This window comes from Dermacentor silvarum, chromosome 1 (genome assembly GCF_013339745.2).
Source record: "Dermacentor silvarum isolate Dsil-2018 chromosome 1, BIME_Dsil_1.4, whole genome shotgun sequence".
Classification (NCBI taxonomy): Eukaryota; Metazoa; Arthropoda; class Arachnida; order Ixodida; family Ixodidae; genus Dermacentor; species Dermacentor silvarum.
In genome coordinates this window covers 168,938,907-168,959,693 of record NC_051154.1, presented here as the reverse complement: position 1 = coordinate 168,959,693, position 20,787 = coordinate 168,938,907, and the positions used below count along the sequence as shown (strand labels likewise).

General features: G+C 45.0%; 1 protein-coding gene across 1 annotated transcript in view; it reads right to left on the bottom strand.

The window, feature by feature from the left end:
* Positions 1 to 747: 747 nt before the first annotated feature.
* LOC119434710 (protein transport protein Sec24A-like) overlaps positions 748 to 20,787 on the bottom strand; it is a 122,286-nt gene continuing 102,246 nt past the window's right edge. The window contains exons 19-21 of the mRNA XM_037701821.2: positions 20,110 to 20,310; positions 7,522 to 7,625; positions 748 to 2,309 (exon numbers count right to left, since the gene is read on the bottom strand). Of these exons, the coding sequence (XP_037557749.2) occupies positions 2,195 to 2,309; positions 7,522 to 7,625; positions 20,110 to 20,310 (420 nt within the window). The 3' untranslated portion in view covers positions 748 to 2,194. The remainder of the gene's footprint in view (positions 2,310 to 7,521; positions 7,626 to 20,109; positions 20,311 to 20,787) is intronic.

Below are 20,787 nucleotides of genomic sequence, written 5' to 3'. Positions count from 1 at the left end.
AAAGGAAGACCTTATGTCAGCAAGATTTGGCTCCTGCCCACACCGCCTGCGTCAACCAGGAGTAGCTGGCTGACAACTTCTACGACCACGTCACTCCCAACTTGTGACCCCCTAGTTCTGCAAATTTAAATCCATTCAACTGCTATGTCTGGGGCGTCGTTGAACAAGAGGCCAACAAACAGCCACATAATACAAAAGACTCGCTGAAGGCCGCCATTGCTGACTCAATGGCCAACATCTCCAAGGACCACCTGTTCTGTGCATGTAGCCATTTCCGAAGCTGAATTGAATCGGTTATTGTTGCGGATGGCGGATTCATTGAGTAATTGTGGAAATAAACTGTAAGAGAAGTATTTGCCAAAGTTTGGTGAAAATATGGCTATTTTTGCTGGAGATATTCTTCTTTGCCTGAAGCCAACATTGTGTTCTCAAATATCTCACGCACCCTGTATGTTCGCTGCTTGTGATGGTAGTTGCCAAACAGAACTTGTTCAGGAGCTTCAACATTTTGTAGTAGTATTCTTGCTAACAGGGTCATAAAGCTATCACCTGGTTATTTCCCGCAGCAAATTCATTAACCAAACATGCACCAAAAAGATGGGCTTGTCAAATAGGCAACGAAAGCAACAATATACATGCATGCATATCAAAGTGCTTGGTTGCCAGGCTTCCAGCAGGTATTAGTCACTTGGGACGGCAGTATATGCATAATATCCTTCGGCAATGCGAGAAAAAACATCAAGCCCATTCAAATAAAAAAAAAACTTTTAATGGACCAGCTCTCCCAGATGTCGCCATGAATAAGAACTGCTCTGATGGCATAATTTATTTGGTTATAATATATCATGCAACAATAGGAAGGAAGTTGCAGATTTGTTTTCTTTTCTAAGTCTTTACACAAAGCAGTAAAATGTTCTAGCGGCATCACACCCAAAAGCAAGAAAAACAAACAAAACAGCAAACAATTGTTCTTGACACATTTATAATATGTATATATACCTATGTTTATATACACGCAAGTCCTAGTGCACATCACTGAAACAATTCATAGATGGCAATTTGTTAAAAAGTCAAACACTGTGGCAACACCGAAATTTTCAAGAGCCCCCAACCACAAACACAAAAGAAAAATGTGAACAAACAAATATAAACTGCAAATTACAATGTCATGGCAGCCCCCAATAGCGCCATCTCCAAACACTTTTCATCTGCACAGAATGGGGTCTACAAAAGCAGACAACCACATGTACAAAATGGAGAGTTCATACGAAAAAAGGAACATCTTCAGTGCAGAGACCTGAAGCAATAGTTCAGGGGTTGTTTCAAATTCATTAAGTGAGCCTCGAATGCAAGCAGCTAAGCCCATTTTAACAGCCTTGTGGAAACTGTGTATACTTCTTAATCACTGGAACAAAAGCTTCTCTCACAAAGACATATTTCAGAACCAAGAAAGGTTAGCCTCTTGTCTTGCTACATACCAAACAAGCCAAACTCAGTTTCAACTGAAATTACAAAAGCCATCAGCCAATTAGTTATGTGGCTAGACAGATACCATAGACAGGAGAGGCAATGTTGCCAGTTATGCAACTGAGATAAGCTTCAAGTGAGAAGAAGAAAAAGCCACTCTCAAAATAGCTTTTTCTTGTTCGTTAAGAAGACGACACGAGAAAAAAGATGTAATTCCAACCTAGAAAAGATTCTTAAAAACCAAGCCTGCAAGCTACATTTTTGGGAAAAGGCAGGAAACAAACCTTTAAAATGGCGCCTAAGTAAACAACACAGCAGCTTTCGCAGCGCAATAACACCCACAGGTAAACTTGGCAGACAACATTTTCATGCCCATAAAACAAGCAGAGAGAAAGGAGGGAGCAAAAAAATAAAGCACACAGTCTTATGCTCCACCTACAGTCTCTCTCTCTTTATCACGAGAATATTTCTTTCCCGTGGCACCACACTTCTGGCATTGCAGGGTGTTTCGTTGCACACACACGCACGCACACATCACGCGCATCGGAGTCTCGACACAGACTGTGAAAGTAGGCTCGCCTCAAGTGTCCACGAAGTTTCTGCTGCAAGTAACAGCTGCACGGGAGCGGACAAACAAGAAGAGCCACACAGAAGTGAGAAAGGCAAAACCACAGAAAAAAAATAATAATAAAAGGAGAAAGCTGAGAAACTACGAGCAGTCTTCTTCCTATTTGCTTAGCTGCTGCTTCAAGTGTTGAAGGAATTCATAGTAGGAAAGCGCTGACTCCGTTCGGTCATCAACCATGTGCTGCACAAAAAGGTGCCGATCCTTGCTGTCTTCCCTGTGAAGCAATAAGAGGGCGTAAGCCATATGCAAGTGAACCTACAATGGAAGCCTAGCAATGCATCTACTAGTAGAAAAATGAATAGCAAAAGCTAGATCTACACAAACTATTAGCAGGCACTCATCAAGTAGTGTCAGCTGAGAGGAAACTGACAGGCCCCTGTAAGGATTTCCGAATGCAGCCCAACATTGAACACATGTATCATTTGGGACCCGCACATTAAGGAAAACATTGATGCTCTGGAAATGGTTCAATGAAAATTAATCTGCTTAATTATTTCTCTAAATACCACATGACTGACTTCCCAACTTGTGTGATGCGGCAAAATAAAATACCAGAACTTCAACTACGTTGCAAGATTATAAAAATAATGTTTCTTTTGTCACCTGAAAAACAGCCACGTCGCCTTAGACCCTGATGAGTAACTCAAGCCTCAGTAACCCGAAATCATCATGCTGAATCGACAACGCAATTTAGAGCAAACAAGTTCTCTTTCTTTCCTTGATGAATTACAGCATGGAATACATTCCTACTATATATGCTTCACAGCAGTGATTCATTTGACACAATGATGTCATAATATGTAGTGTGGCATTCTGGGTTTTTTTTTTTTTTACTACTGTACTTACTTGCATAATGAATGCACTTTTTTCCAGATTGCACTTTTTTTTTGTGGCAACCTCTAAAAAGTAGGAGAAGCAGGGTCTAATTCGGTGGCCGATATGGCGTAGCACTGGATCGGAACGCCTGATGTTCGCTGCCATTTTTAGGTGCGTCCTACGCTGTATCAGACGCCGAATCATACCATGTCTCTCCTACTTTTGTCGCACGCCGGGCATCCGATCCGGCGCTACAGCACAGCAGAACCCTCTCGGTTCCGGTGCTTCGGACACCGTATCAGAAACCAAAACGTACCATGCGTCTCCTACGTCATGGCAGCACATTCGTGGTGCGATCATTATGCAAGGATGAGAAAAGTAGGGGATGCATTCATTACGCAAGTGCATCTATTATGCGAGTAAATATGGTACTGCCTTTTTTTTCTATGAGCTGTTATAATTTCTTTGGAACATTTATTGTCACAGTTAACCAGGCATTCATCGTTGTGTCCTACTGCTTTCAAACCTGCCAGCCTTAAAATTAAGAAAAAAGAAGAACTACAGTGAAAGCCAAAAAAATACTAAAATTTGGTGATAAATACTAAAAATTGTTTAATTATTCCATATGTTTACTGCCTGTTAAAGATTCACAAACTTTGTTCTTCTGTATGGATGCTGTGAACAGACACTCTGCTCTAATAGTCGCAGCAACAATGATCTGTCCTGCGGACAAGCAGAAATGTTTGCAAGTTTATTAATGAAATATTCACGTAACGACTGTCAAAGAATCAGTTGCCACTATACCTGGTACTTTTTTTTTTTGAAATTCAGGGAAATAAAAAAAATCGCCTGTGGCATCTAGCGCAAGTCCACTTATTCAGCTGCATTACTCAGAGGCAGACATTACTTACACTGGAAATCAAAGTGCGCAATTGAATAATTAACAAAATTTCATTAATCAACTCTAATAACTTTAGTGCACATATTGCAATATACGAATTGAAGCCAGTAATTTTACAAGGCATATCCACTTGGAATGGATTTTGAAACTAGCAACAGTTCTGAGATAAGCACTGCCAAACTTGCGTTAAAAATGCACTGCTCCACATTTCTACCATTGAAGCTAAAAAAATTACTGGTCAACCACAGCATTATTTCATCGCAAACTTTGAGAACACATATATCCCAAAACAGGTGCCGTCCTCAGAATTAGTTCCAAGTGGATATGACAGTCACAGACTACAATTTATAAATTGCAATATGTGCCGTAAGGTGATTAGTTTAAAAGCTAGTTACTGAACCTTTGTTATTAAGTAAAAAATTCATTTTTATTTCTCATGCAAATAATGTCCTTCTCTCGGAGTAATCCAGCTCAAGCAGGAGAATTGTGCTACATGCCACAGGTGACGCAGGTACAGTAAAACCTCGATAACTCGAAGGCAGGCGGACCTAGAAAATTCTTCGAATTAGGCGGATTTTCGAATTAACAAAAATGAAGAAAAAAAGAAAACAAGTAAGAACTTGCCGCAAGAAGAAATCGCCTTTATTTTACATGTCCGAGAAAGATTGCTTGAAGTAATCACTGATGTGGGATTGCTTGGCGCGTTAGTTCGCCGCGACAAGTGCCATGCTCTCCAGCTGGCTCACAACACGTAGTATATAAATATCACCCCTGCTGCACTCAACAAAGCTGTGGACGATGTTCACGGAATTGATAACCACCGTTAAAGTGGGCGCGCGTGCGCATGACTCCAAAAATTCGGACTTGATGGATATTCCACACTTCAAAAATGCACAGTCAGCATTCCCATTGAGCCGTTTTCGCAAACGATTTTTGGATGAATTGAGGCCCCAAAGTTTGATTTTCCGGACCAAATCACTCGTTCCGAGCTACGCTACCCGATCTTGGGAGGCCGCCATGTTGCATTTTCCGCTGGCTTGGCTTCCAGTGGCCCGCTCTATAGCCTCCAAGATTAGGAGGCTCACACTATCAATAGAGAGCGCGTGGCATCCTCCAGTCACGCAGGCCATGCCCGCTCTTCCTTGGTTGACAAAACGCTTCAGGGGACGACACTTTTTCTGTTTTCTTTCTTTTTGCGTTCAGCACTATCTTCATAATCATATAATGTGGGATCGGTTATTGTTTTTTTTTTTACATTTCAGTTGCTATTTTAAACGTGGTGTGTACACAGAGCAGGTGTGTCTCGGAGACGTGTGTCTGGGTGATTGGCACCACCTCCTGTGCCTTCGCGAGAGCCAAGTGGTGCGAAGCTCGTTTGTTCGATCTCCACGGCGAACTACGTTGGCGGAGTTTGCCAACGCGGTGACGCTCGTGTCGACTGTACACAGAAGCGACGTCACTCTTGCGCAAACCCAAGTAAGTCTTATCCCTTCCAAGCGTAGTATGAGCCAGGACATTATTAGGTTTTTTAAGCGCACTAAGTGGCTTATTATTATTTTTTTTCTTTTTGGCTTATTTTCGGACTATTTTTTTGGTCCGTACGAGGTCCATAAAATCGGTCGTCGACTGTATGGAGTACTGTAATCTAAGAGTCGCACGTTACTGCCAGCCAGAACATACGAATTATCCGGACAGAGCCGCGCGGGCTATTCAAATTGTCTGGTAGAATTTGCATTGAAAATGACGGGACCACTCAAATTCTTTGAATTAACCGAGTTAGAATTATCGAGGTTTTACTGTATACGTCCATATATGGTGTAGACTGCTTATAACGTAAGTCGCCGGAGTCACGAATATCTGCACTATAAGCAGTACCGCACTATAACCAAAGCAACAATTTTCAAGGCCCGCACATATGCAAAACATGTGCACCGAGCCACCACGCGTATGCGACAGCCGAGGAATGCGGCTAGAACGTTTGGATTCAATTTAAAGTCGAATCTCGTTAATTCGAACCAAATCACACGGCGGCACCTCCAACGGGCATTGCTCCGGCACCGCTGTAGAGAAAAAGCTTAGGAGAGACCCCTCAATGTCGCGAGCGAGCAAAAAACAAATAATAATAAAAAAAAATGCGGCAGAAATTTCACCCTCTCTCAAATGGCAAGGTCGCCGATTCTGCGTAGCGCCGGAACATGCGTGTACGTGCCAACGTCTCAGCCACACTACCGTAGCCACGCGTAGAAAATGGCAGTGAACCCTTCTTTCTCCTTTATGCTTCCTCTACTTTTTATTCACGTGTTGACCTTGCACGCTGTGGCTACGGTGCAGAGGGAAGCAGCGGCGCTGTCCCAGGCCGGCCAACGAAACTGCCCACGCCGGCAAATGCCCGCTTCCTGATAACGGCAGAAAACGAAACTTCGGGGAGCTGGCGCCGGGCCGGCTGGAGCGGCGGCGCCTGTGACAGTCGAAAGTGAGGGAGCTATGAGGGAGGGCGAGGGGAGCCACCGAAGTGGCGGAGTTGCCGAGGTGAAATCCGCTTCCCTGCCGCTCTCCTCCCTCACATTCCACGGTCTCCGTGTGTGCCCTTCGCCATGCCGTGCCGGCGCCACCCGCTCCGTGAAGTTTCGTTTACTGCCGTTATCGTGAAGCAAGCGTTGGCCGGCGTTGGCAGTTTCGTGGCCCTCGCTCGCTATGTGCGCCGTGATATTTCACGACTTGCACTCAAGATTCTTGCTTCAGCCTCACTGGCTGTTCGTTCGCTCCTCCACTTCGTCTCTCTTACTTCCTCGAGCACTCCTTGGGGTGCCCGTTTAAGGGGAGCGTTCACCGTCTCTGCTGACTTCCGTAGGCAGCCGCACTGTAACCAGTATTTCGTTTCCTGCAACTGCACTATAAGCGATACGTGTATACATGGAGTGCTATGGGAAAATTAACAGGAGTCTGAAAAGACCGCACTATATCCGGTCCTGCACCATAAGCGGTTACGTTATAAGTAGTCTACACTGTAATAGACAGGCCCAAAAAATCTGGCCATAAGAAATCACTCAGCGACTGTATCTTCTTCAAAGTTGGTTTTGCCCAAAACTATACAGAAGTGAAAATCATAAAATATTTGTGTCAATACGACAATCTCAAAGCAGCACTGAAAATCAGGCATTTTACGATATATTATAAAAGTTGGCAGATATATGTGTTTTTTGTAGCACTATTTATTGCTTTGGCGTTGTACTACTGTCTTTTTTTTTTTTGCAAGAGCTGCAATAACTTGTTTGGACCATTTGTTGTCAAGATTAATTAGGCACTCAGTGTTCTGTCAGGATTGTTCATGGCTTGCGATGCAATACTGTTTTACACCAGTGCTTGTATAGATTATTTGATGCCCCTCCTGCAAAGGTTCACACCTTGGGAGTGCACTATTGTAAAATAATAATAATAATAATAATAATAATAATAATAATAATAAACATCCTCGAAATGAAACGTCAGGCTACAGAATTTTACCACATATCTTTAGGGGGGCTCTCTAATATCTACATTGGGTCTACTATTTGGAAAGTTTCAACTTGACATCTCTAACTCTCCTCTGAATGAAATATAGCTATTGGATTAGGCCAACACTACACAGCACCTAAACACACACACACACCAGAATGAAGACACACAAGGCTAAGTTCGACACAGCTCAGCTGGATGCAAGTGCACACACCTGATCACCCTGAGTGGGCTGTAGAAGGGCCGTCTTGACTGCGTCCAGGAGAGGAAGTTTCGTACCCTTTCCGACTCTTCAGTTGCCAACTGGGGCAGCTCAGTCTGCAGAAAACAAACCATGAATGCATTCTTCTGTTGGTATAAGGTTAAAGCATAATGCATGTGCCGGTGCGTACAGTATGAGTGACTTCCGTTATTTCAACCACAATGGGACATGCAAAGTTCATTCAAATTATCTGATGCTCAAATAAAGTTTCAACGTGCACTACAGTCGAGTCCTGCTACAACGAAATTCACGGGACACGCGAAAAATTTTGTTGTGGCGGGACTTCGTTGACACGAAATTGGTATGTATATAGGTACGCTAAACAGCAAAGCTGCGAACGAAATAGAAACCATCGTCCGGGAAATCTTCGCGATGGCATGGGGGCAAAGGTTCAGACGTACCTTCATGAGAGAATGCATTTCGTGCCACTGTTACAGCATTTTTCGTACATTGCGGCCGACGCCTAACCCAACGCGCGTGCCCAGCCGATCGCGAAACACCCATTTTGCGGCACATACACCGTTGCAATGAAGCGGTTTGAATTATCAATATTTCACTGCATATTTATGACAAAGTCAGCAAACTTTTCAAGCTTGCGCTTACCGGAAGTTTTATTTCCAGAAGTCAGTTAGCCTGGATTTCTTACGCTTAAGGGTAAGCAAAGGCATTATGCGAGTCTCACAGTCTGTTAAAAGGGCCATCGCAATGTCATTGTTGTGGGTTCTGATAACTTTTCTGATGAGGTGAAAAGGATCCATTACTTTCAAAGCAGTCGCCGGAGTCGGTGCATTTAGCGGATTGTCATTTTCCCCAGATGACAGACATTAGCATCTTGTTGACAACAGCAACTGCGGCGCGGCCACTTGGGCACTATCTTGAAAGCAATCTGCAACGTGCACAAAGTGAGCGCCCGGGCGGGCCTCATCTTCAAAGCGATCTGTGATGTGGGCAAAGTGCAACTAGTGCCAGTAGAGTCGTGTGCGCTGTGCTTTCGACGTTTAGTTCACGGTAAAGCGAGACGGCACGGAGGTCAACTCGCTCGCTGCTACTGCCGCGCCTTCTCACTCCAGTGTGTTGGCACCGAATTTCCGCGGTCAACGAGCGATATGTGTTCATGTTTACCTGTGCGTGCACGACACCGTGCTCAGTAATTTAGTTAGCGAATGTTTACAAGTTTATACGGCCAATAAAACTACCATCCGTAGTTCGTACAGCTGTCTACTAATCTGCTATCGCAATCGATGCTTCGCCTTTCGGGCGAAACTGCGAGATTTTTTTCCTTCTGCTTTCTGCCTCGGCGATCATATGTGCCTTCTCCTCGAGAGAGAAATTTACGCTTCTTCGTTGGCGTAGCCCTTTTGACCAAACACAGACCATAGAAAACGGCAGCGATTGCGGTGATCCCCTGCACTCTCGCACAGGCGCGTAATGACCACACATGACTATGGATTGCAGTGGCTTAAATCGGTACTTTGAATTTGATTTCGTTCGCAAAAACCTTGTTCCAAGCGGACGTACGATTGTCACAGCTTTGGAAGGGCCTTCTAATTTGACTACTCGGCAGTTCCAATTTCAATTCAGTCCCAGTTTCGTTCTCGAAAAGTTCGTTGAAGTGGAAATACCGAATAAAACACCTTCGTTATGAAGGGACTTTTTTTGTATTACTTTCTTTGGGCATCTGATGGGGAATTGGAAAATCTTTGTTGTGGTTTTCGTTGTAGCGGCATTCGTTGTAGGGGGATTTGAATGTAGTACCTTTCGAGAGATTTTTAACATGGCCAAATCTATTGGTGCTCAAAATAACCTCAAAGGTTCCTATTACAAAATTTGTTACAATTACGTAGATACTAATGCAGTCAATGGCAAATCCATAGGGCTAGTAAATACATAGTTTGTTTATCAATAGAGTGTAAATAGACTTTAGCAGACGAAACAGACACCTGGTATGCTGCTCACAGAGCATGCTTAAGTGCATAGTATCCACATTGTAGAGAATGAAATCCTCTTCCTAGCAGTACTTGTCTCAAACAATAAGTTTATTTTAAAAAATATCCACACAAATACTTTGTATCAGAAAGGAAAATGTTACATAAAAATGTGTTGCCTTGCACAAGAGAATGTAAAAAAAAATTGAACATATATTTTCAATGCAAAGGATCAGCTTTCTATGTCAGTTAAGAATTTCATGAGATATATAAGAAAACATTAGCCCTAGTGACTAGACCTAGCACGATGCCGAGGTTGACTCCCGACAGTCTTCAAACGCAAAACACGACTCTGCGTGGCCACCGGCAAGTGATACCGCCCAAAGAATCTTGACACTCCGTTGATAAGAACTGTGACAGTTAGAACATGCAGAATATCTTTAGGTCAGCGCACAGCAGGAATGAAAGAGTTCAGAGAAGAAAGTTAAACTCCGTGCTGAAATCTGACAAACTGAAGCTGTCTTTTGTGTCAGTGCTGCGGCCACCGACCAAATACTCATGCGCAGATAAATCAGAATCGGTAGAAAAGCAACGTTCCTGTGGCGAAGTGGCGCGCTCGTCAACACAACTACTCCCAGACTCCGGAGGTGCTTTGAAGATCACCGCGCAGATGAAAAAGGAGAAACAAAGCAAAATTGAAGAAATAGTTTCTGTATAACCCATTACATGGTGCGAGCTGTCCGAGAACGCTCAGAGAGCAGTAAAATATGAATTTGCAACCATCGATAGTGGGCTATTGATGGGAATAGGCACGGGCAGAAAAGTGTTAATGAACACAGCATTCTATGTGCATCTGATGACGTGATGGCTGCGTGTTTCGTATCTCTGCACCAGATAACTGAAAGCAGTTATGATTTACAAACTCGCCGGTTGACCGGACATCCAGTTGTGAACGACATTACATGCATGTATAAAATAATGCAAATATAAGCCTTCTTTAATTATAAACCAGACTTCATGCAATCTTAATATAATTCCACTAGGGGTGTGCGAATACTCGAATATACGAATACGAATCGAATTGTAACTTCTCGAATAGTTCGATTTTAAGTATTCGGTTACTCAAATATTCGTTATATTTGGCGAGCCTAGTTGGCGGGTAACGTGCGAAATGCACTCTAAATACACAAAGTTTGAATGCCACGAACCTGATAGCACGCAGATTTAATTGTGGTCGTGACATAGCCGAACCGGGAAACTGAACTAAACAGCTCTTTGTTTGCGCTGCTCGCACAGACTGCACCATGTTTCATTTCCTTCACAAGCAAAAGTTGTATACAGTCGCCGACAGATTTTTTGGACTCAAAAAATTTGGACTTGTTGGATATTCCGGACTTCATAAATGCACCGTCCGGGTTCCCATAGAGCTAATGCAGTTCCGCGACGGATTTTTCGAACGAATTTAGGTACCAAAGTTCGATTTTCCGGACTAAATCGCTTGTTCCGAGCCACGCTGCCCCTTCTTGGAGGACGCCATGTTGGAATTTTGCCGACTTGACCAGGCTTGGCTTCCAGTGGCCCCCTGTATATAATGAGAAACTCTATGGCGCGCGCCATTCTCTCGTCTCGGAGGACATGTCCATTCTTCCTTAGCTGATCTAACGCTCTAGGGGACGACACCTTTTTTTTTTTTTCGGCTACCACTTTCGTCATAATCACTTTGCGAAATCTGTTTTTATAACTTTTTTTTTTCAAAGTTTGTTCGCTATTTTGCACGGGGTGTGTGCACCTCGGAGACGTGTGTGGCTTCGCATTTGCGTGATCGGAGCCACATTCTGTGCCTTCGCGAGAGCCAAGTGGTGCGAAGCGTAGTCTCCACGATCAGCTCCGGCTGTACCTTCCGGTGCGTAGCGCAGCGGGGAAGTGTTATCTTGCTAACTTCCTAGCGGCTCAGCAACGGCGCGCAGCCTCCGCGATCAGCTCCGACAGCGCACCGTTAAGATTACATTTCTCCGCTGGGCTACGCGCCGGATGGGATGGTCGGAACTAATCGAGGAGTCTGTGTGCATTGCGAATAATAACGGGGCGTTTCTTCGACCTCCATGGCGATCTCCGTTAACGGAGATCGCCAATGCCGTGACGCTCTTGTTGACTGTATGCGGTGACGTCAGTTTTGCGCAAATTCGAGCAAATCTGATCGCCTTCAAGCGTTGTATGAGGCAGGACATTATTAAACATTTTTTTATACCACTGTAAGCCTAATAAAATTTTTTTTTAGGATGAACGAGTTTTTCGGACTAGTTTTCGGTCCCCGCGAAGTCCGGAAAATCGGTCGGCGACTGTATACACTTGAGAGGAATCGGAGGCTGCAATTCGCGAGCACAAAAGGAAACCGCGCTGCACAGCGTGCTGCGTTGGCTGCGTCCCGTCGCTGCATGGCCGACGTGGGCGGCACTCGCGTCACCTCTCATCCGCAGAGCCAACCAATTTCTCTCCTACTTTTGCAAGCCGGTCCTCCGTCACCCCGTCACCCCACGCGCTCCGCGTCTCTGGCCGTTGGCGTCGTTTCGCCAGGCAATCCGAAACCACCAAGTCCCTCAAACTGTCGGAAACCAAGCTGACGTGTTCTACTCCCGAATTTCATCTGCGTTGTCTGTCGGAAAACGTAGTCCGACGTCAGGGGCGACTTGACTGAATGAACGAAAAGTGCCATTTGGAAACATTTTGTAAAGAACTCGGCCCAAGAGGCTACGTGCAAAAGCTGTGATATGAAACTTCGAACGCCATCGAGTACGACGACGCCACTTGCGAGCCATCTCAAGAACAAGCATTTTTCTTTGCACAGTGTGTTTTTGAGAGACAGCGGGAAGCAAGGAAGACCAGAAGGCGCACAGCCGCTCATCAAAAGTGCGCTGAAGACGGGCAAGGACCTATCGCAGCGCGAGAGAACGGCGATAACCACCAGGATTGCCCGAATGCTGGCGCTCGACCTTCAGCCTTACATCTTTGTTGAAAATCGAGGTTTCAAAGAGATGATGAACCACATGGAGCCGTTGTACAAGATACCCAGCCGCACGACGTTTTCGAGGACAATCATCCCGGCGTTGTACAGAGACGCAGTCACGGCTGTCAAGGAGAGAATGCATGCGGACTTCCAGGAAGGCAGAGAGTCGATCTCGTTTACAACAGTCTTACCTGCCACTACTTAACCTCCAACTTCGAGATGAGAAGCTTTGCATTGGACAACCGGAGTGTGACTGAGAGTCACACTGCTTGCAACATCCTGGAGCACCTGCAAGCAATGATGGATAGGGAGCTACCACTGCAGAAGGTGAAAGTCTATGTAGTGACGGACAATGCACAAAACTTCCGTGCGGCCCTTAGAGGCATTTCTTGCGTCCCAATGCAGTGTATGGGCCATACACTGCAACTAGCTATAAAAGATGCCAAGGAAGAAACAGCAGGAGTTCCTGCCATTCTCAAGAAGTGTCACGCAATTGTTGGTCATTACAAACACAGTGCCCAAGCTGCGGCAAGACTGCAGGTTTGCCAGCGACGGATGAAGCTCTCAGTTTTGGAACTTATTCAAGATATGGAAACAAGATGGAACAGTGAGCATGACATGCTCTCACGTCTTGTGCAGCTTAAAGAAGCCGTCTGTTTAGAGCTTGCCACCTCTGAGACAACTGTGCCCAACCTGACACCACAGGAGTGGAAAGCAGTGGCTGGGCTCATCAAAGCTCTTGAACCAATCGCACCGGCGACCAAAGACCTTAGTGGCCAGAAATATGCAACTTTGTCGTCAGTAGTACCATTTCTCTATGGAACACAAATGGTCCTGAAAGACTGCATTGCAGCCGATGATGACACCTCAGAGTTCGCAAGAAACTTGCTGAAAAGCATGAGGACAAGGTTTCAAGGGCAGGACGAGCAAAAGGAGTATGTGTTGCCAACCGCCTGCGACCCGAGGTTTAAGAACCTCTTTTGTGCTCAAACATTCCAGGAAACAAGGCTCGTGGAGCTTGCAAGAACTGAGTTGCAGAGCTCTCCAGGAGAAGCATCAAGTGATTATACTGAAGCGTCAACATCTACAGCTCACAAGGAGCGCGTCAGCAGTATCTGGGACAGCATTGAGAAGCTGGCAGCGTCATCAGAAAGAAGACACTCCTCCAAAACAGCCAACAACGAGGTGTTTCAGCGGTACCTTCGAGAGCCCACTTGCAGTAAAGACCAAGACCCTCTAGCATTCTGGAAAGAGACAGGCAAGCAACACTTCCCAGGACTTTGCAAGATGGCCATGAAGTACATGGGCATTCCAACAACGAGTGTACCAAGTGAAAAGTTGTTTTCGACGGCTGGCAACATTGTTACGGCCCGGAGGGAGAAGTTGACCCCTGATCACGTACAACAGCTGCTTTTTTTGCATGAGAATTTGTAAATATTCGAGCTTCTACTAAATAATCTTGCTATTCAATATTCGATTCGATATTAGTCTTTTTTTTTTTTCTTGATTTGATTCGGTATTCGATTTGAGACTTACTATTTGGTATTCGCACACCCCTAAATTCCACGCAATTCTTTATATAGTTCACTTTGTTTAGAAATGAGAAAATATTCGGTATTCAACTTGATATTCAAAGTAGTTTTTCTCGAATAATATTCATACTTTATTCAATTTGGAAATTTCACTATTTGAACACCCCTAATAGGTGAAAAACCATAGCAGACGCACAACGATGCACACACTATATGTGAAGCAACAGGTGTACCTGTCTTCACGAATCTGAAATCTTCTGGGTTGCGTGTCACTTCTGGTGCATGGTAATGGCAGCACTTTTTTTTTTTCTTTTTTAGGTTTCAATATCATAAAGTCTTGCCTTTTGAAAGCTCCGTTACCTTAAAATTTTGCTTTGTGCCTCCCCTGCGTCTACACTGTCAAGAACAAGGTTTTCTTACCCAAGTTAAATTTCATTGCAGATGGCTTTTAAAGAGGACCCCTGAAGAGCTTTCAACATTTTCAATGAGCACGTGCAGTGATCAGAGCACACACCAAATATAGCAGGGCTGCGTATAACGGGGAGTCCTCAAAACTATATAAGCCCACATTTTTTTTTTATTGCGATAGCAATTATATGGACACTCAAAAGCAGATTTCTGCCGTCGGCGTCGCCGTCGCCGTGAGGTTCCGTATGACGTCATTTGGAGATGAAATCGTCGCCGCGCGCCGAACGCTGTATGTGCGAGTGAAAGGGCGCGAGGGGCGCGTCTTTCACGGGGAGTGAACGCACGGCGGAGAACAAACGCGCGTTCTGTGCCGTGCTCGCTTAAGGGCTGCAGAAGTAGGCGTCTCGTTTCTCCTTTACAATCACCATATATGTAGAGCAAACGCGCCTTCTTCAGACGCGCGAGAGGCCGTGGGGGAGGGGGAAGGAAGGGAGGCGACGTTTAGCTGCGGCACCAAGTGCCTATTTATATCAGAGGCTCCAGCAACAGGCACCAACGCCGCACGCATTTTGAGCTAACGCGGGCAAAACGCCGATGGCGTCGACAACAGTTCTGCGTGTTGTTGCTACCAAAGCCGCTCACCTTACTTCGTATAACATTGCTGTGTTGCTATCGCATTCATTGCTTCGCCCTTAGGGCGAAACTGTGACATTTTTTTTTTTTTTTTCAGCACCAGTAATATTTCCCTTCCTTGCATGAGGAATTGAGCACTGCCTCTGAGGCTATGTATGAGACGTATGTATGCGACGTCCAAGTATGTGGCAATTAGTTTAACTATCACAGGGTAGCGGTTAATTAAATCTCAACAGCTTGTATCAATTTGTTAATTTTCTTCTGGTAACAGACACTTTATATGAAAACAGGGATCAATGCCATAGAAGCAGTTGCAACTTTTCTCTGCCTGAAGCTATCATGACACCTTTGTCAGTGAAGCAAGCAACACGACTGATGGAGGCATGAGACTCGCCTTTGCTCTCTTTTTTTTATTATTTTCTTTAATGAAGCTGTTTTTGCATGTTGTGTATTTGTGGGTTTAATCACTTCATAACTTCATACATTTATTTTGCACGAGAAATATTTGAAATGAGATGAGGCAACACCAACTGCATAGGAATTCGTTCTGATCAGTTAAGACGGAATTGGCAAGCAACTAATGAGAAAAGAATTTAGAGAACTCCATCTCATTCTTTCATTTTTGCCATTATGCAATTCTTTCTCATAACAGAGTAACAACTGCACATACTAAGTATCGCTCACATACATTATCATAATAAACAATTCTACCTCCCGCCACATTGTCACCTTTTCCACTGGCATCTCTTTCATCAGCTTCATTGGCAGCCACATTAGGAAAGCGTACACAATGAGGGGAGAGCGGGGCAGAAAACATTTAAGCACTCCAATACAGTGAAACTGTACAATCACTTTGATTCAAAAGTTTTGTGGGAGAATGTTAAATGAAGAGTTCCCTGCACGCACTGCGTAAAGTTCCTGGGCTGCAAGTGGTTTAGGGCACCTTTAAAGGAAGCTGAATGCATCACAGGAATGATGAAATAATCCAAACAAGCCACAGCTGTCATCAAATTACTGGTTAAGCTGAAAATTTCCTGGCACTAATAAGTTTTCTTCTTTGTCCTCCAACAAACTTCCAGTTTTCTTTGCATTTTGTTCAGCCACAATTTTTACGCATTTTCTTTTCTCACTGAGTGTTTGCATTATGCTCACTTGCGGTCCTCTATGATGAAACAACCATTTGACCTTTTGGCGCAAGTCATTATGCAGGCAGAAAGCCGACCTGGCCCACAAGAAAGCACTTTTTTGGTGTAGTGACTAACTTACATCTATATAGCAGATATGGTCTTAGTTTTAGCTGAAATATTCAACAAATACAGCACCACTGGTGTGATGCCCATCAACGAGGCATTCGGGTTAAGAATTACCAAATTGGCTTCAATAAATTTTTATAGAATGGCTTTCCCTGTGCATGTATCACTGTATAAAGCTGCTTCTAACATTTTGACTTGCAACAGGCACTGGGTGTTTGGTGCACTTCAAGAAAGCAAGAAAAAAGGAGGAACGAAGTTTACGGAACCAGGGCATGTCATTAAGATCATGCCCTAAAATGTGTGCGACTAAAGCGCAGTTATGGTGAAGGTGCCCAAAGGTTTTACTTCTAACGTGCGCAATCTCTCCTGCATAACTGTGCCGTGAAACATGTGAAAGCTCTTTTTACTACAGTCAAATCTCATTAATTCGAACACGCTTAATTCGAACTTCTGGTTTATTCGAACTGATGCTGTGGTCCCGTCAAAGTTATGTGTACTCCTATAGGCAAAAACGCCCGGTAATTCGAACGCGAAAGCATTTGCGACGGTTAATTCGAACATACGGCACACCGACAATGCCCTCAGCAGTGTGTCAAATCACACGGCGGCGCCTCCGACCGGCATTTGTCCGACACCGCCATAGAGCAAAAGCTTAGAAGAGACCCCTCAACGCCGCGCGGCGAAAAAGAAAACGAAAAAAAAAAAAAAATGCAGCGGAAATTTCCCTTTCAAATGGCAAGGTCGCCGTTTATCCGTCGCACCGGAACACGCGTGTACGTGCTCAGCCAACACTGCAGCTGCGGCGCAGAGGGAAGCAGCGGCGAAGGCCCAGTCCGGCCAACTTCCCGATAACGGCAGACATGAAACTTCAGGGAGCGGGCTAAGCTAGAGCCAGGCCGGCGGGAGCGGCGGCGCCGGCACGGTGGTGGGCGCGCACAGAGACAGTCGAAGGTGGAGGAGCTAGGAGGGAGTTGAGAGGGAGGGCGAGGGAGCCACCGAAGCGGCGGCGTTACCAAGGCCAAATCGGCTTCTCTGCCGCCCTCCTCCCTCACCCTCAACGGTCTCAGTGCGCGCGCACGCACTTCGTGCCGGCGCCACCCACTCCCTGGAGTTTCGTTTTCTGCCGTTATCAGGAAGCGAGCGTTGGCCGGCGTGGGCAGTTTCATGGCCCTCGCTAGCTACGTGCTTGCGCACCACATTTCACGACTCACACCATTCGTACATCATGCTATGGTGCACGAATACTACAAAAATAAGTCCTCCTTTCAAATTCGAACAAATTTTCGGGCCCCTTCGAGTTCAAATATCGAGATTCGACTGTATAACCATGAAATCTGCATGTATGTGTGTTAAGAGTGGCAACAAAGTTCCATAATAATAAGGAAGTTACGTTCCAGCAGTTGAGTACGTACCGTATTTACTCGAATCTAGGCCGACTCCGATTCTAAGCCGACCCCCGAAAAGTTCGAAGTCCGAAAAAAAAAAAACTTACCTCGAATGTAGGCCGAACGAAAAAGCGAGGACAGCATTCGCAAAATGAAACAGCATTTATTAAATTTGAACATGCCGAGCTCATTCTATGTCACCATCGCTGCTAGCCTCGTCGCTATCTTCCTTACTGCTGACATCTTCTAACAGTGCGCTATATTCAGTACCATCCAGCGCATTAGAGATGCTGCATTTTTGGAAGGAGCGCACGTTGCGGCGCACGCAAAAACCATCCCTCCAACGACAGACCGATGCCGAAGTTCCGCCCGGTTTGAACGTTTGACGATGCCTCTACGGCTAGCTCAACTACCGTATTTACGAGATTCTCACGCTTCCTCGATTGTAACGCGCACCCGTTTTCCGTGAGGAAAAATTTGGAAAAATAGATTTCCTCCCGATGCACTGATGTTGCGATGAATAAAGAAAGTCGCAGTTTCGCCCGAAAGGCGATGCATCGAATGCGGTAGCAAATTAGTAGACCGCTATTAACAAGCACGGTGTCACGCGCGCTCAAGCAAACATGAACACACCTCGCTCGTTGACCGCGGAAACGAACTGTCAAAACGCTGGAGACGAAGCGCGCCTTCGTGCTAGCATGCCTCTCGCTTCAACGCGGCGAAAACACGGCGCGCGGCGGACTTTACCAGTCGCAGATTGCTTTCAAGATAGGGCCAAGCCTGATCGTATCGCCGGAGTGGATCGTCGCAGATTACGTCCTGTTTCGGTCCACTGAAACCGTTCCGCATTGCTTTGCTGGCGAAAATCCTCTCCTTCTGTTTGCGTCAGTCCCGCTCGCAAGTTTCGGATTCCCCGAACGCCCGTGATGCGGCCCGATTTCCGTCCGTCTCCGCACAGATGATCACTTTCCTTTTAAATGCGGCATCATGATGAACTCGGTACTTCATGCTGATAGATAGAGCAGACGCTGAGAACGTGAAGACAGACGGTAGACTATTGCCTAAGCACGTGTACTGCAGCACACGGAGGAAGCTTCCGCATGCTACAGTAGCTAGGCACGACGCGCGTGCGAGGCGGCCATTTTGAAATGCCGACGCAGAATTAGGGTCGTGTTGAAAGTGCGCGTTAGATTCGAGTAAATACAGTATTCGTTTAGAAAGCGGCACTATAGTGGCATCGCCCATTTGGTGCCATTACGATAACGCCACAACGCGCGCCGATGCTGCACCATACCGATACTACCGATACGACGCAGGTCAAAATGGCGACGTCGCTCGTGTACTTCAGCTGGCTACTGGTATACAACATATTTTCAAAGTGGCACCACCAACAACCCTGCTAAACAATGAGCATCGGACCAATGAGCGATCGGACCTAATCTGAGCCTTCTTTTTCATACGACATTCTCTTGAAAGTGCTACACTGGTGACAGGAGTACCGAACTGCAGCACAAATAAGAAGACCGCACACTGGCAGTACATTGGAACGTTGTGCACAAGAGAGAAATGCAAAAAAATGCAAAAATATAGAATGGAGGCTTAACAGCATTGGTTATAACGATGGCTGTACTGTTGTGATAGCCGCTCCTGCGATGATGATGACGCATGCTTTAGGTTATGGTTTCAGTTTTATTAGCGAGAGAACTTTATGGGAACTAAACATTCGCTTTTATCTTTCTTTAGCACAAGCTCGTCAAAAATTTTACACTAAAATGTACTTTTCAAGCAGGATGGCACAAAGAACTGCTCTTCGCACAATTGGCACAGCTGTTGCATTCCTGAATTCTTGAAGACACTTCTCCAAATATGCATGAAAAAGCATGCTAGTTAGTAATTGTGCATCAATCCTACTATTGTGTCCCAAAACTGACCACAGAAAACCAGCACAGACATAAGGTATTCCCTAACAAGCTTATACAATTTGAATAGAAACGCTGTTGAAAAATAATTAAAAATAAAAGAGCTACACAAATGTAAATGAAAATGACTAAATTCTCTTTGATGGCAGGGTAAGACCATGATATCTACAGCAGGCGTACAATATGCAATGCTTGTAAGAAATCTCACAGAAGCTGGTGAAACCAACAGACACTAGTTACGCAATACTTTTGAAGAACAGAATGAACTGCCGAGAATCTTCCAGAATGATAGTATTATGAAAGCCACTTTCCCTAACGAGATTCATGACGATGTTGCAGAGGCCACAAAGACTGACTCACTATTTAAGATTTAACCACACTTAACTACAAGACAATACTAGTAGCCATTATCGCAGTCATGCCTCTATGAAAGCTACTGGTACTATATGCATAGCATATTCAGGACAAGGGATGTGCATACCATGTCCTCGGGAATGGCGGCAAAGTTTGGCACACCCAGCACATTCGTGCAGAATCGGTCGCTGAGTGCCCGACCCACATATAGGTAGAGGCGGTCGACTGTGTCCAATGCATAGCAACCATGCCTGTCAATATTTTCAAAGGACAGCTGCAGTCGTGGTGGCTGGCACACCAGTGTTCCATCATCCAGCTCCAAGGCGTCCTGCAGGAAACAAACACATGGCCATTAATCCTGGTTATTTAAAGAGATCCAACCTCGCTTTTTGAAGAGACACTAATGGCAAATGTTAAGTCAAATTATCAGCTCTCATGACTTACACGTTCCATTTATAATTGATAAATGACAGTCAACCACATTTCTCACTAGCAATTTTCAGAAAACTCGCAAGTCTGGTTCAATTTCAGTACAAATAGAAATGCACACTGTTTTAAAACATCTTATACCTGTGCCTCTCCTTTAGCTGTCATGGACCCTTTTCTTAAGACAAATACATGCCAGAAAGTTATATAAGAAAAACCTGTCTATATGCAGCTGCCAGGATTGGTGAACTTAATATGCTGTATAGGTAATATATCATTCAACAGACAAAACAGAACTAGCTCTTTCAATTGTGGGGATCCGAGACTCTCACGCATCCGCTGTTTTCCCCGCATGACTCCAGTCTCCTCTTTTCCGGCT